Source organism: Brachypodium distachyon, chromosome 4 (genome assembly GCF_000005505.3).
Source record: "Brachypodium distachyon strain Bd21 chromosome 4, Brachypodium_distachyon_v3.0, whole genome shotgun sequence".
In the NCBI taxonomy this organism is placed as follows: Eukaryota; Viridiplantae; Streptophyta; class Magnoliopsida; order Poales; family Poaceae; genus Brachypodium; species Brachypodium distachyon.
This window is the reverse complement of record NC_016134.3, coordinates 12900156-12916093: the sequence shown is the minus strand read 5'-3', so window position 1 is coordinate 12916093 and position 15938 is coordinate 12900156. Positions and strand designations below refer to the sequence as shown.

Below are 15938 nucleotides of genomic sequence, written 5' to 3'. Positions count from 1 at the left end.
CTGACCCGTCCATGTGCTAAGCACAGACTCTTTCAGGTAATAGGGAGACACAAATGAGATTGCGTCCATCCCTAGCTGCCCGCAAGCAGCAAGTACATGTGAGCAAGGAAGGTGAAGCAACTTTGGTTTGTTGCAGGTGCACTCACACATTGGCCACGCTTCATTTCCAATCTTCACCTCCTGTGTCCTCAATTCATTTCCAACGCCGAACTTGTCAGTTGGCAAGCGCATCTCAAACCTGTGTTCTTGATTACCGATGGCGATGACAGTATGAGACCTAGCTTTTTCCATCTTCTCATCCATGTACTTCATAATCTTTTCACAGTACGGTGTATTTGGGCTGTTCATGATATGCATTTCAGCTCTCTGGCGTCTTTCTCTGAAATACTTCACCGTGCCATGGAAAATACCCTCGACGATGCCTGTAAGTGGTAAATCCCTATTTCCCCTCAGGACAAAGTTGTATGTCTCTGCCAGGTTAGTAGTCATGACGCCATACCTAGCGCCATGTGTGTCGTGCAGTAAAGACCACCGCTCCAGAGGCTCGTGCTCTATCCATTGCTGAAAGTTTTTGATCTGCCTCCCAACCCTTCTCCTAGTGCCGGGTGGGTCAAACCCTGGCAAGTCACAAAGCCCAACAGGTTCTTCCTCAGATGGTCTTGTTCCAACTGCTTTCTGTGCAGCCACTACTGCTACATGTGCTGCTACCGCCGCGTTTCGTGCCGCTGTCCTCTCCCTAACATGTTTCTTCGTGAACTCATCAAGATAACCACGTATCCTAGTGTACTTCCATTGTTGGTTCTGTTTGCAGAGTTTCTTGAATAGATTCATAAGTGACTTGTTCTTGAACTGCGAGAAGAAGTTGGCCCCCAAATGCCGCATGCACCAACGACTCTGCATGTCCTGCCATGGAGTCTGTTCATCAGGCCCAGGGTTTGTCAGTGTCCTTCTCGCACTGAGTATGCCTGCATGTCTGTCATGAAGGATGCACACATTCGGCTTATCATGCACAACTGCTGTCTTGAGCTGCCTGAAAAACCATAACCAACTTTCAGTGTTCTCACCCTCCACGAAAGCATATGCGAGCAGAACGATTTGATTGTTGCCGTCTTGACCAATGGCGGTCAAGATCTGCCCCCTGTATTTGCCAGTGAGAAAAGTGCCATCTACGCATAACACCGGTCGACAATGATGGAAAGCTTGGACGCATACACCGAAAGTGAAGAACAGTCGTTGCAGCACCCTCACAGTTGGATACTCTGGGTGCAGGAAGTGTTGGATGTCGACATAGGTGCCTGGATTACGGGCTTGCAGTGTATGGAGGAGGCGGACAACAGAGTCGTACGAGTCGAAAAACGAACCAAATCTTTCCTCAAGAGCCCTCTGCTTAGCCCTCCAAGCCTTGCCATATGAAATGTTGTACTTAAACCTTACCCTGACCTTATGCATGATGGCCTTCACTTCCATTGCTTTGCTCTCCACTATCTCCGTGTAAAGCAACCGAGCAAGAAGCGTCGACGAGTGGTTACGATGGTCTTGAGGGATAGTGGGAATGACACATGTGTGCAACACCAAGTCACTCACAACCCAATCTGTGTCATACTTAGAAACATAGCCATGCACCCTCCCGGGACAATCTATTTGTTCGCACTCCATTGTCAGATATTTTTGTGAAGAGACTGTTGTTTTGAAAACCCTTTGTGTGGACATTGCCCAAGCAACTATGGCATCCTGCAGATGTTTCTTGTCAGGAAATCTGGCACCCTTCGCAATGTTGTTCTGATGATATTGCCATGCAGAGTCGTGCCCATCGTTCACGGTCATAGCTGAAGAGAAGTGCTGATTCCATGATGCAGGAATCACCACCTCCTCTTCGTCCGACTCATGAGACTCATCGTCATAACAACTATGACCATCTGTATCTTCATCCTCCATCTCGTTCTGCAAGTGACCATCTTCTTCGTCCGCATCTGCCTCCCCAGTGTACTCATCCTCTCCTACTGCCCCGAAGCTCTGGCCTGATTCATAACCACCACCTCCAGCATTCAACACAGAGTTTGTATTGGACAAGTCATAACTTGATTCACCCTCGCCTTCAGCTGGATTGGTCTCATGAGCGACAACCTGGATTAAGGCGACAGGTGTAGTTCTCCTTTTCTCGCAACTTTCTAACCAGTGCACCCACTTTGATGTCCGGTCTATCGGCCTCAAAACCCAGAAAATATTTGAACTTGACTTGGTCCACAATGCTTGCACACGGACGGTGTATGTTTCAGGATTGACCGCTAAACATCCTAACAGCCATTCCTGCAGCTGACTAAATGTCCATGTTTGAGGGGCCGTTAGATCCAACTCCACATACTTAAACTGACTCAGATCAGCTCCGTGCTCGGTTGTTAAGATAGTACCGGAACTGTAGTAAAAAACAAACTTCACTACACCGGACATCTCTGATGCCTAAAAAAATGTTTAGACGCGTCAAATACTAAGCAGTACGGCATATAAAAAATATTATGACGCGTCAAATACTGAGCAGTACGGCATATTAAAAATATTTAAATACTAAGCAGTACGGCATATTAAAAATATTATGACGCGTCAAATACTAAGCAGCACGGCATATTATATGACGCGTCAAATACTAACCAGTACGGCATATTAAAAATATTAACACGCGTCAAATACTAACCAGTACGGCATATTAAAAATATTAACACGCGTCAAATACTAACCAGTACGGCATATTAAAAATATTAACACGCGTCAAATACTAACCAGTACGGCATATTAAAAATATTAATATGCATCAAATACTAACCAGTACGACATTAACCGTTGTCCAAAATAATGAGCACTACCAAACGCTAAAACATACTTCTGGGGTCACCACCATTGCTCCAATCAAAACATATACATTGAAGCGGTACACACGTATCCTCATAAACATATACATTATAGGATAAATACGTGAGAGATTAGGATTTACCCTTGAAGCGTGTGAATCCAACCTCGAGCAGCCTCACGGTCACCAAATGAGCACCACCACCTCCAAACTCTTCCAAACCACCAACATTGGTCCAACTTTGCACCACAAAATTAGCTCCACATGGCCAATGAAAACAGTAGATCGAGGTGTCTTTGGGTGCCAACTAGGTAGGGGATGTGATTTTGTGGGTTAAATGGGACCAAAATGCACTAATTTGGGCTAGAAAATGGGGGCATTTGAGGAGGAAATGAAGAACAAGAAGAAACAGAAGAGAAGAACGAGCAGAGGAGGAAGAAGCAGGGGGCGTGGCTGGGCTCACTCGGGCACGGGAGAGATGGGAAGGAAAGGGAAAAAGGAAAAAGGGAAAGATTCCCCGGTCCTGAACCCACCAGGCCGCAGTAGGCCACGGCGAGGCCGACTGGCCAGTCGTCCTAGGCGAAGCCGACTGGGCTTCAGTCGGCCTGGGCCAGGCCGACTGGCGGGCGGGGGCCCCGTGCGCTCGGCAGTCGGCCTGGCCGAGGCCGACTGGGCCTAATCGGCGTGGGCCAGGCCGACTGGGCCCATTCGGCCTCGCCAAGGCCAAGGCCGCATTATTTTTGTAAATTTTGAAAAACGCGTATTATTTTTGAAATCGATTACTGAAGAGCACGAAGGAAAAATTAATTAACAAACTGCCTCATGCATATGAGACCTATCACCTATCCTTCCTCAAAATTTGAGCATCGTCGTCTAGCTCGAGCTCGCTCTCCATTCGTAAACGGCCTTTGCCCCCCGTTTCTTCGATTAGCTAGCAGCTGGTCTTCGATCGATCTCCAGGTTAATCAAAACTGTATGCAAACTCTTGCTTAATTATTTTATCTGCTACTATTTACCTACTTTTTATAAAAAAAATATAAATTTGTAATAAAAAAGGTTGTGTGCATGCATAGGCCGGGGTTCCGCCCATTTTCGAAGAAAAAGAACAGAAGGTGTAGCCTGCAGCTCTTTTTTTTTTTGAGATGTGAGCCTGCCAGATCTGCTCTAGGAAGCGAAGCGGCTGAAAGAGTCATTAGATGGACACAGCCCACGCACGTACACTGTTAGGCCCGGCCCAATTAAACTGTTGATGTCTTTCGCTCGCTCGGTGTTGTGGTTGCGTCAAGGGTCCGGGAAGCCCAACTCAAAAAAAAGCTTTTGGAACGAGTTGCAGCCCACGACTAAGTTTTATTTCGTGTCCCCCAGCTCCTTCTTTTCCGGCTAAATTTTACTTTACTCCTACCCGGCTCTAGGTCCAACGGCTGTGTCAGCGTTTTAATGAACTCAAATTCATTGTTCGCAAGGAGCATCAATGGATATTAGATTATTTTTTTAATTTTTTTGCGGGTAAATGTATATCAGATTTGATGGTCTGTCGATAGGACAGGAGCATGCGCCGTTCCGAAATGAACCCCAGCATATGTACCACCGGCAGGAGGTCTCCATACCAGCGACCGGACTATCTTAGTCATTTCACATCGCGCGTTTTCTATCCCCTATTTGTGTGTTCTCGAGTTCTCTTGCTACGAGGGGCTAAACAAGAAATCGGAAAACGATGAGGTGCACTATAGTAGTAGTGCAACTAAGCATCGATAATTTCTCCAAAGTTGGGGTATAGATGTGCGATCAAGCTATACAATTTCCAGAGAGTGTAGGGCCTTCTCTCGGAAATTGCACCTCGGAAAATACACAATTTGTGCACTTGTTTGCCTGTCGTTTTGTCTTGTCCTAAGTTTCAACGTTATCCATCGACCGAGACATCTACATGGGTCAATTCTACGGCTTAACCACTCTTTACAAAATTAATGTAGCCAACTACCCGAGTAAGTTAATTAATCAAAGTAAGCCAAAATCAAACAGTGTAGCCAACTACCCGAGTAAGTTAATTAATCAAAGTAAGCCAAGATCAAACAGTATAGCCCTCACTTGTATAAATAATTGTAACTCTAAAGAACATTCTCTTTCTTTTCTTTTTTGGATTTTACTCTTTGGGCTCACAGGCTTATTCGTGAACCAGCGGCCGATCAAGTCGCAGCCAGCCTGCCATGGCTATACCTAATCTCACGCGTAAGTGTACGTGCCCCTGTAATCAGTAATCCATTCATTTTGAAAATATATATATGGCAAATTCTCCCGTATCCAATACTTCATCCACCTCCAATGGAGCATTGGGAAGGGCATATCAGTCTTTTCACAATTTTGTATTAGTAAAAATAAGAAAAACTGCGTCGTCTCCTCAGTCATCACCACCGAGCCGTCTCTCCTCCATAATTTCCTCTCCCCCGAATTCTCTCTCCGCCGCCGTCCTCCTCGCCCCAGCGCCCGCCGCAGCCGCCTCCGCCCTACACCCAGCCCGCGCCGCCGCCTCCCTGGCCCTGGCCCTCACCCTCGCCCCAGCGCGCGCCGCCGCCGTCCTTCACCCAGCCCGCGCCGCTGGATTACGCCCTCCTCACAGCGCGCCGCCGCCCTCATCTTCCCCCATATCAACAGAGCAACCGTCCTCCTGCCCAACGAGACCGAACCACCTACAAGCCCGAGCACCCTCTCCCGAAGAACACCGGCCACGCCCCGAAGTCTGCATTGATATTCTCAACTATCATCAATTTTTTTGGCTGGATTTCTTATGTTCTTGCATGCGCTCACTTTTTATAGTGGTCGTTTACTTTGCCTGTTAGCTTGCCTTACTGTCCACTGGAGCGATTGACATTAACTTGTATTTCTACCATAAAGAAGAACCAGGTGTTATGTACCAACTGCATCATATTTTTAACAGTAATCTGTTATACTGGAGCATTTTTTATAACTCAACTGGATGTTACTCATCAGCTGCATCATGTTTTTAACAGTAATTTATTATTGTTTGGCATTTTCTATCCACTCTGCATCCTGTTGTTCACTTAGTAATTGAGAAAGCAGCATTATGTTTTTCCTAATTTGCTATGCAATTTTTGGAGAATCATTTGCACAGGCCGGTTTGTTCTTTTACGGTCTTGCTTTATAATTAACTAGGCATATCATTTAGAGGCATCTTAACCAGTCTGTAACACTTAAGCTTGAGATACTTGTGTCAGTCTAGATCCTTCACAATATGCATGAATAACGATTTTATATATAGGAAGTGTTGCAGCTAGCAGAGGAACAGAGTGCAGAAATAATGATTTTTCCAAAAGGTGCTCCATGTAAGGAGATATTGAAACCATTCAATGAGAAATCTAGGAAAACCAATGTGGACGGGAAAAGGATCGGAACTTGTAGTGAATGTGGCAAACCAAATCACGACATGCGAACATATCCTGTCCTGAAGTAATCATTTCTATTTTGATGTTGTATGTACTTGTTTTATCTATGGTCTAGCAGATGAACTTACTATTTTTCTTTGTTTAGGCCACCACCTGCGACGTGATGAAGTTGAGTGGTGTCCGGCTGCTTATCTGGTGAGCTCATGTAAAAACATGGATGCTGATTATGCTCCACAATGCCAATCTGCCATGTATATCTTCCATGTAGAGATTTCCATATAATTGTTTGATAAATTGTCCATTGTAAGAGTTAGGCTATGGCTTTGGAAGAGGATCCAGCAGAACCACATAGTTAAACTTTGAAAAAACTAGCCTCCATGTAGTTTATAATACATAGTTACATCTACCACTATAGAGTAACCTGCACACACAAAATATAATAGGTTGCGGATCAAGGACATCTAAAATGATCAAATTACATAGTTACATCTAGCATTCAAATTGTGACTATACATTTCCCATCTAATTAGTTTTGTTTTTATGCTGTTGAGATAGAACCACGCATATGTTCTCATTGATCCCATTCAAGTATTCAACCACAATATTGTGCTTCCTACAAAAGCTCGACTAGTGCTCCTGAAAGTGATCAAATTTCTCTGATAATTTTGTGACTATCACTAATGACCAAAGACCCATAAAAGTTCATCCGACTAATTAAGGTCCCCAACTAATAACTGGTTGGCTGTGATTTAAACATGCACAAAAGATGCAAGATAGAAAGTCTGCAATAATGGTCGGTCTAAAAATCAAGTAAGATAAAGTTGTCCAAGTTAAGCAGAAAAGGACAAGGTTCATATGAGAATCAAGCTATCTCTTCACCGTACTCCTGAATGGTGTCTCTGAATTCCTCTCATGGTCCATGCCTGCCGTTTGAACCAAACTAAACTAGTTTTCATGTCTTCCTAAGAATTTCAGTTTTCCTAAACAGTAACCTCATCTAGAGAATTCCAGTTGTTCCTGTTTCAGTTATCTCATGTAAGCGATTTGATTAGACGAGTGCCGTCATAGAAGCTAAACTGAGAGCGACAGGCAAAAATCAACTCACATGTCATCCATGAACTTGACGGCGGTGACCACGGCGGTGATGAGATGTAGGAGTCCACGGCGGCGGCGGCGGCGGCGCAGGAGGCGGTCGAGAGATGTAGGCCACCACAAACCACGTGGGGCTGCAGCCCGCGAACCACGCCACGTACGCGCGCACTGAGATGTGGGCTTCGTCGTCGCCGTTCCGGCGACGCGGCCGCCGCCAGATCCTGCTCCTTGCTATAAACAAGGGCGCCACCGCTGTGTCCCTGGCCCTCGCCCAACGCGCGCCGCCTTCCTCGCCCTGACCCCAGCGTGCGTCGTTGTGTCCGCCGCTCGCCGCTAGATCCCCCTCCTCGGCCCCCTTGCTTTCGATGCTGCTCTGCGAGGTGGCCGACGGCGGCGGTGGAACATAATGCGAACGGGTGAGAGAAAGATGGATGGGGCGAGGGGACGGGGAAACCGTCAGTCGGGGGCTTCGGGATATTATTTTTTTGTCCGACTACTCCATGTCCTGCTTTGAATACTCCACGTCATTACTCCACACACCTCAATTGAAATATTAGAAGTATCATCAAATCTGAACCCTTGGATCTAAAAAATAGACAGTTCAAATTAATTCTGAGATATTATAGAAGAGCTCATATATAGATGGGAACCCTCCCTAGTGGTTGCATGAAAAACATTTCCATCTAACGTGCATTTATTCCGTCCTAGATGTATACTGTGTACCTTTAGAAAATATTCCAGCCGTTTCTAATTATATGTACATATGGAGTTGAATTTTGACCAATCTTATAGATAAAAATACCAAACAAATGCAATATGAAAATGTACTTAATAGTGGTCCTAATGGTACTAGCTAGTTTGGTGTTACGTATGCTTGTGGTTTTTCTACAAATTAAAGCTGGTTAAGGTGACAAAATTTGACTTAAATAATCCTAAATGTATAAATATTTAGAAGCAGAAGTACTACACATGATTTTACTGTAGTTTTGTCCTAGATTCCATCGATTTGTCGGGAGATATGTCCATGTCTATAGCTTAACCACTCTTTACAAAATGTAGCCAATTGCCGAATAGTATAATCAGGATCAAGCCATGGACAGCCCACCACATACTTCAACAAGATTATCGACTGTAATTTGGTCGCTAGCTAACTAACATAACATGAAAGGTGCTAATTAACTTATGACTAATGAACATATTTACCAATATCAATCAAGAATAGAGCATTGAATGTAATACAAGAAAATAAAATATTTTTCTTAGAAAATAATAATATGGTGTATCATTGCAGCTAGCTAGTAGTATATAAGCTAGTGCACATGCTGCCTCCTCTTGCATATTTGTAGGCAACGTACGTACGGTAAAAAGTTGCTCTCGTCTGTCAGGACAATTAATTTCTTGACTTTTTTTTGTCAGACCACTCATGCGAGCGGTCATTTGCGCAGATCGACGTACGAAGCTGCTTTGTTTGGTAGACAAATCAAGGGATTGTTTTTGCATAAAGTAGAAAGAATTCATGCACGATACCAAGTCCCCGTAGAAAAAAAGTCTTGATACCAAGTCCTCATAAATTATGTTTGCAATTTTCGGCCCCCAGTAATTAACTAATTACCACGCCCCAACCTTGAATAATCAGCCGGCCGGTTGATGGTCTTGTGTGATTGATTGTCATTCTGTATTCGTATATGGTAGCATATCAAGTCTTGGTAATCCCTTTTTACCTTTTCTTCTATCATTTTTTTACCATATCATGTTTCATATCATTGTCTGGATGCTGACGAGTTTGTCGTGCTATCTCTTTTTTTTTAGTCTTCGTACAAGATACCCCAGTACATTTTTATGTTGTGTGTCCTGCCATTTTTTGCACCTCACTAATTTGAATAGTCATCCGGCTGAGCTTCTTGTCGATGTCATTGTCATTCTGTATTATGCAATATAGCATAAATCAAGTCTTCCTAGTTTCTAATTCATTTTGTGTCTATTAGCTGCACGTTTTCGAGGGAGTCTACTGCACATTTGGAGGGATTTTACTGCAATTTTAATCATGGTATACCTCATTCTTTGGTCACTATTCTACTTCATTTTCAATGTTGGTCTGTCTACTGAACTTTTTGTTGATGTTTACTGTATTTCTAGAGGCTCATGTACAATAGGGTATGAGCCACTAGAAATTCAAACATCCACAAAAAGTGCTTTTCTCTCGTTTGAAGGCATGTACTGAAATTCTCAGAATTAATTTAAGCAACAGCTATGCACAGTAATAAAAATATAGAAAGAGGCTAAAAAAGATCTAGTATAGTAAAAGAAGAAAAGAAACTACCAGCAATTGTAAAAAAAAAATTTGTAAAAATGAATGATAACAAAGGAAGGATAGAGAAGAAGGAAGTAGTACGACTGCAAGGAATCGCCTATTAGAGGAGTGTTACCCTATAAAAAACTGGCAACATGTGTGCATTGCATTATCCTAATGAGTCACGGCAAAAGCTAGTGTTTATCTTGTTTCCGCCCTCTCGGCACAAATGTGCAGTCTTCCCTTTTGAGCATCAATTTTCTCTGGTTCCATGCATCTTGCAAGAACACAACATAGTGTCTTACTACTTCTATCTGTGCTCACCATTGGTTCCACAGGTTTTCTTTGGTCCATGCTAAAGCAAAACACCACGAGTTGTTACCAACATTATTGTCCCTCAAATTAGAATCTGGCAGAGTATTATATAGATGTGTCTAAAAGCTACAATTTTAAAGATTTTTGTTAATGTATCTTGATTTATTCCTACCCTCTGGCGGGATTAGTAGTCTCATATTGCAGGTTTTACATTTTAACTCTAAATCGCATCACCATTGGATCGAAAATAAATAATACAAGAGGTGGCTCATGAATATTATAAAACAGTGCTGGTCATAATTAAAATAATGAGTTTAACACATTTATCAAATTAACATCAGTTTTAACAATTAATTCCACACCATAAAAAATGACATCCAGTGATACCAACCTTTAAAAATGACACTACCATTAAATATTATATTCTCTAGACAAACTTTCTCACCGGTAACCTTTTATTCAGCTAAGCACTTTTAGCAAGACTGTTTTGGGCAATTATCATTACCTAATAGTGCAAAACATAATTTAAACAACAATCACAAGGTCAATGTGTGTGGCATACTGAACTATGGCTTAATAGGATTGATAGGCTACCTATACCAATTTGAAGATGGGTGACCAACCGGGAAGTTTTCCCCGGGAGCACATGAGTGAGCACAAAGTGCGCTGAAAAGACATGTGTTTATCTGTGGGGCCAGTCTTGAAACCTAGAGACCTGCCAGGGTGACGTCAGGGCGTTACAATGTGCTCACAATTAAAAACAACTTTCACTCTACCCACACATCAATATAGAGAGTTAGAAAAACCACCACCAAATAGGAATTATTAAAAATATAGGTATAGATATAGATGATTCCATGTTATCTCATCAGGCTAGCTCTTTTGTAGATTGTATTTTGCCATTTTCCTTTTTTTTGAGAGGAAATAAAAATAGCAAAAATACAAACCAAAACACATGTTGTTTGTAAAAGATACCAATCCTTGAATCAACCCATTTTGTTGCCAACTGTCCCGCCAACTGCCAACTGTCTGGTGTTTTTATGGATGCTCAGGAAAATGTTCGCCCGCAAGGGCAATATGGGGTATTTTGGCTCAAGTTTTCAGATCTGGTCTGAAAAATATATTCCGGGTCAATCGATTTTACGAGATCTGTTTGGTTCATTTTTTTTTCCGGCCAAAAGCATAGAATAGAGGTTATTTTGCAGATCGGTCCAATATACGGGATTTGCTGGAGACGTTCTTACTAACTCCAACCTCTCCCAAAAATAAATCTTACTAACTCCAACTTTGAATAATTGGGCGGCTAACCTTCTTGTCTCGCTGTCAACCACGCACATAATTAACTAACTAGACGCATAGGATCTACATAACACTGCAGGACTGGACATGCATAGAAGCCGCTGGGGTGTATTTCCTAACCTTGAATGGAATTTATAATGAGCGAATGTTCGCTCTTTAGTTTCCCGGAGCAAACGTTCTGCTGGCCATCTGATCGGGAAGACTGTGATTGAGATCGCGCCACGTGTCTTGTGGTGTGACGACTTTAGTTCTGTGAGATGGCAACTTTAGTCTGTGAGGATGACAACATTAGTTCTCTGCGGTGGCAACTTTACCCCTGCCTCGCCAAAATGTTAGGGAGCGAAAGTTTAGTTATGTCGTGAGGTGGAAACTTTACTACTGTGCGGACGACAACTTTCTATGTGAATATGTGAATGACAACTTTACCCGTTGCTGGACCTGCAAGCGTGCGAAACGTTCACTCCCTCCATTCCAACATTGAATGGAATATTCGCCTCAAATGATAGGCACGTTGGCGGCTGCCCTGTCTTGCTTTCATGCTGTCATTGTTGTCCAGATCGATGATGTTTGCTATCAGACATCAGGTTTGTCTGACCTGTCGTGCTCCCTTTTGTACGTAGTTAAATAAGGCACAACTTGTTCTGCATAAAGTCGAAACCTTCATGCAAAGTACTCATTTTTGTCTTGATACCCGAGCTCATTTTTTAGCATTTATTTCCTAAATAAAGCAAACCTTCAATAATCAGCGGCCCTTGTTTGTGTGGTGTTGCAAAGTAGCGGTCGCTTTGTGCTTGTCTGCAGGCCTATTGCATGATTGCCAAAATGCTAATGATTGATCTATATATTACATCGATCTCTCACCTTCCAAAAGAAAACAGCACATTTTTAGCCCAACAGTGTATGCCAAAATCCAAGAGGCAATTAACCGACTGGATTAATTGTGACCTAATTCTCATACGCGTCGTGGTAGTAGACATAGAAGAAACCGCAAAAAATTAAAAGGAATGCAAATACAAATTAAACAAATGTTGCGAAAACAAGATATGGAAGTTGCAAGATAAGTTTGCTAGGGCAGAAAACAGGAAAACAGGAAAACCGTCCGAATTGGACGATCTTAGTTTGCCGTAGGTGGACTGGCCGCAATTAGGAACCAACCACGGGAGCTATATGCTCAGTTCACATTTAGGTAGCTAGATCAATTCACTGGAACTCCGAATTGGACGATCTTAGTCATTTCGGTGAACTCAAATACGTATACGATTTCAGATTAATTTCTTTCTTTTAGAACGTCCACTCTTTTCACAAACTGAAGTCAAAATCAATTTTACAATTTCACGGTATTATGATTCCCCTCCAGGCTCTTGCTCTTCCTGAAAGCAACTAATTAAACCACCCTCTTCCAACTTTGGTTCGAACAAGAAGTGTGGCTATCGCTTTTCTCAAGCTCCACACGGCACAAGTAGCTAGATCGAATCACCCGCGGTCTGCAGGAATAATGGCCGGATGGTACTTGTGCTCCCAGCCAACCAAGGACAAGTTGAAGCCATGGCGCGTGCGCTTAGGAATCGTCTTGGCTGTAGCCGTGGTTCTCGCAGCTACGGTTCTCCTGGCCTTGCGCTACGCTGTGATCCCCGAGGTCAAGGCTGCCATCGACGACGCCCGTCTCGACAGATTTGCCTTGGCCACAACAAACGACAGCTCCTCCTTGGGCTTCAATGTCTCGATCGCCCTGGCCGTTCGCAACACCAACAGGGCCATGAGCGTCAAGTACACGGAGCCCGTGGTGGCCAATTTCGTCTTCCACGACCGCCGACTGGGAACCGCAGCCGTAGCCGGCGAGGGGCACGAGCACCCGCCGCGCAGGAGGGAGGTGCACCTCCTGCGACTCGGCGGGGAGGTGCCATCGGGAGTGATCGGCGACGCGGCGGCGGAGGAATTCAAGAAGCAGAACGCGTCGGGCGCCTTCGATGTGGAGCTGCGGTTCGACGTGGAGATCTCGCTTGGCATCGGCAACACCCGTGGGATGAGCTTCAGCTGCCCGCTCAGGCTGCAGCTCGCGCCGCCGGGCCCCACGGTCGTCGTGTTCCGCCGGGTCTACTGCATGCATGAGGAGCAAGAGAAGAACTACTTTTGATCAACACATGCATATGTGTCTTTATAGAACAATATGTAATTTCCTTGTTGTTTTTGGCTATATATATTGTTAATCTGGAGGTTTTTTGTAATAGTACTGTGGATATGCAACAATGACAATGGGTATGAATTTGCAGTTGTTGTTTCTTTCGTGAGACTGAAAGCGGCAAAACAGTTGTGGCATCACACTGACTGCAATAGCTAAAAATTTAGCTTGTGCCTCTGGCTCCGGCCGGCCGTGGATAAATATATGAATTTGCAGTTGTTGTTTCTTTCCCACCATCGGTGGTGGCAATGTTAACCTGCGGCAATTTATGTCGCACAAAAACATTGCACCAGTATGAATTTTAATTTCTTTACATACATGATCGAACACATTTCATTACAATGCATATAATGCATATAAGATCCAAGATATATATATACACACCTACAAGCTAAACAGGAATCGGTTCCTGTTTAACTAAACAAGGAACGATCCGAACTTCCTCGCCTGCACGACTGAACTTCCCTCGCTGCGGATGTGAACTTCCCCTCGCTACGCTATACTCCTGACGGTCTCTGAACCTCCGTCGGCTGTAATATTTTGCCCGTGCCGGAGAAGGAGGAGGTGTCCAGACGTGAATGTACTGAACTTCCCTAAATACAAGTGTGAACTTCTTATTTTATAGACCGTGAACTTCCCTGGTACAAGATTTTTGGCGAGAAAATTTTGCAAATCCAGATTAACAAGGCTACTACACCCCTATTTTTGCAGCGTGCCAGCTAGTGAACTTCCCAAATAAAATTTGCCAACTCCCATGAAACTAGCTAGTGAATTTCTCAGTCTAAACAAACGAAACTCCCATGAAAGAGCATCTAAACTTCTCAGTCTAAACAAGTGAACTCCCATGAAACTAGCTAATGAACTTCTCAACATGAACTTTCCATCGACCACACGAGTGAACTTCCGTTTCATAAACTGTGAACTTCCTGACGATCTCTGAAGATCCGCCGACTGTAATTTTTGCCCGCGTTAGAGAACAAAAAGGTCTGCGGGCGTGAACGTTCTGAACTTTCATCGATACACGAGTGAACTTCCGTTTCATAGACTGTGAACTTCCTGGCGGTCTCTAAACCTCCGCCGCTTATATCTTCCTCGTTTATACTCTATGAACTTCCTGACGGTTTCGAACAGCGGACGGTAATTCAAAATCTGCTCTTAAACCGTAAGGAATTAGCAAAAACTTTATACATGAAAAAGTTGCGTCTAGTTCATAGCTTTCCAACGCCGTATCATTTGCATCATTCCGACAAATGCTTCAAAATATATCGTAAAAATATCGTCCGCTGTTTTTTGTTTGGTCGTAATCCGGCGGACGGTAATTTGCAAACTGCTCTTAAACTGTTAAGAATTAGCAAAAACGTTATAAACAAAAAAGTTGCGTCTGGTTCATAGCTTTCCAACGCCGTATAATTTGCATCATTTCGACAAGAGGTTCAAAATATATCGTAGAACTACCGATTGCCTCCGCCGCCGCTCGCTCGCCCGCGCCGGAGAAGAAGGTCTGCTCGCCCGCGACGGGAGGTAGCTCGCCATTTCTATCCCGGGCTCTCTCGCGTCGGCCTCCGCCGCCACTCGCTCGCCCGTGCCGGGGAAAAAGGTGGTAGCCGGGGGGCGCGTCGGGAGGAGGTGCCGCGGGCGGCCGCCGCGAGCTCCCTCGCGTCGGCCTCCGCCGCCGCTCGCTCGCCCGCGTCGGTGGTAGGAGGTGGTAGTTGGGAATAGTTCCTGTTTAAGGTAAATAGGAACTCTTAGGGTAGGTTCCTGTTTAGACACACACACACACACAACCCCTACGGCGAAGCGTCGGAGATGACTTATCTGTGTGGCTGCCTAAGATATATATATGACATATCTTTTCAAAGAGCGAAATGGCTTAGTAACATTTTAGCATCAATGATGAACTTGAAGGGATGACAAGTCTTGTACTCCCTGAGTACAACAAAGGATGTCTCAACTTTGACTAAATTTGAATGCATCTATACACTAAATCACGTCTAGATACATCCAAATTTTGACAAACTTAAGACATCTTTTGTTGGACGTAGAGAGTAGTAGTTTTCGTGCATGTGGGCTAGAGACCTGACTTAGCGGGTCCGAGATTGTGTAAAAAATGGTACTCCCTCCGTCCAACAAAAAATGTCTCAAGTTTGCGAAAATTTGAATGTATGTAGACATAACTTAATGTATAGATGCATTCAAATTTAATCAAAATTAAGACATCCTTTGTTGGACGGAGAGAGTATCAAAGCCTAATTAACCGTCTGTATACATATCTCGATGGACTCGGTCAGGTCTTGCGTGGTCGGGGGGCCAGAATGGCTAAGAGTGAGAATATGTAACCACCCGATCCTATCAGGATAGTCTTAATTTTGGGGTGGGTGAGGGTAACCCCTCCTACTAGACTAGTTTTTTTTTATGAAAGGGACCAAGAATCCAAGACCACTTACAAAGCTTGTGTTGCTCTCCAGTTGAGACTAGGTGATGCATGTGGACATGGAGATGCTGGTTTTGCGAGCCCAAGATTGT

General features: G+C 44.0%; 1 protein-coding gene and 1 long non-coding RNA gene across 6 annotated transcripts; one reads left to right on the top strand and one right to left on the bottom strand.

Annotated features, from left to right (window-relative positions):
- The first annotated feature begins 5235 nt into the window (after positions 1–5235).
- On the top strand, positions 5236–13524 carry LOC106866635. Of its 5 annotated transcripts, none has more exons than XM_024454861.1 (4): positions 5241–6304; positions 6386–6435; positions 9318–9379; positions 12759–13524. In XM_024454861.1, exons 3-4 carry the CDS (start codon positions 9377–9379, stop codon positions 13368–13370), a joined length of 615 nt encoding a protein of 204 aa, XP_024310629.1. In that variant the 5' UTR covers positions 5241–6304; positions 6386–6435; positions 9318–9376; the 3' UTR covers positions 13371–13524. The 5 variants fall into 5 exon arrangements, 4 of the variants coding, with proteins under 4 accessions (XP_024310626.1, XP_024310629.1, XP_024310628.1 ...); XM_024454860.1 differs by having other exon boundaries at positions 12659–13524; XM_024454859.1 differs by having other exon boundaries at positions 12594–13524.
- Positions 6685–8338, bottom strand: LOC112268760. Its single transcript, XR_002960196.1, has 2 exons — positions 7346–8338; positions 6685–7257 (listed from the first exon to the last, which is right to left on the bottom strand). It is a non-coding gene; the product is annotated as an uncharacterized LOC112268760 (long non-coding RNA).
- Positions 13525–15938: the final 2414 nt, after the last annotated feature.

Coding starts and splice junctions, on each gene's coding strand:
- LOC106866635 (XM_024454858.1), top strand. CDS start 12,732: ATGGCCGGATGGTACTTGTGCTCCCAGCCAACCAAGGACAAGTTGAAG.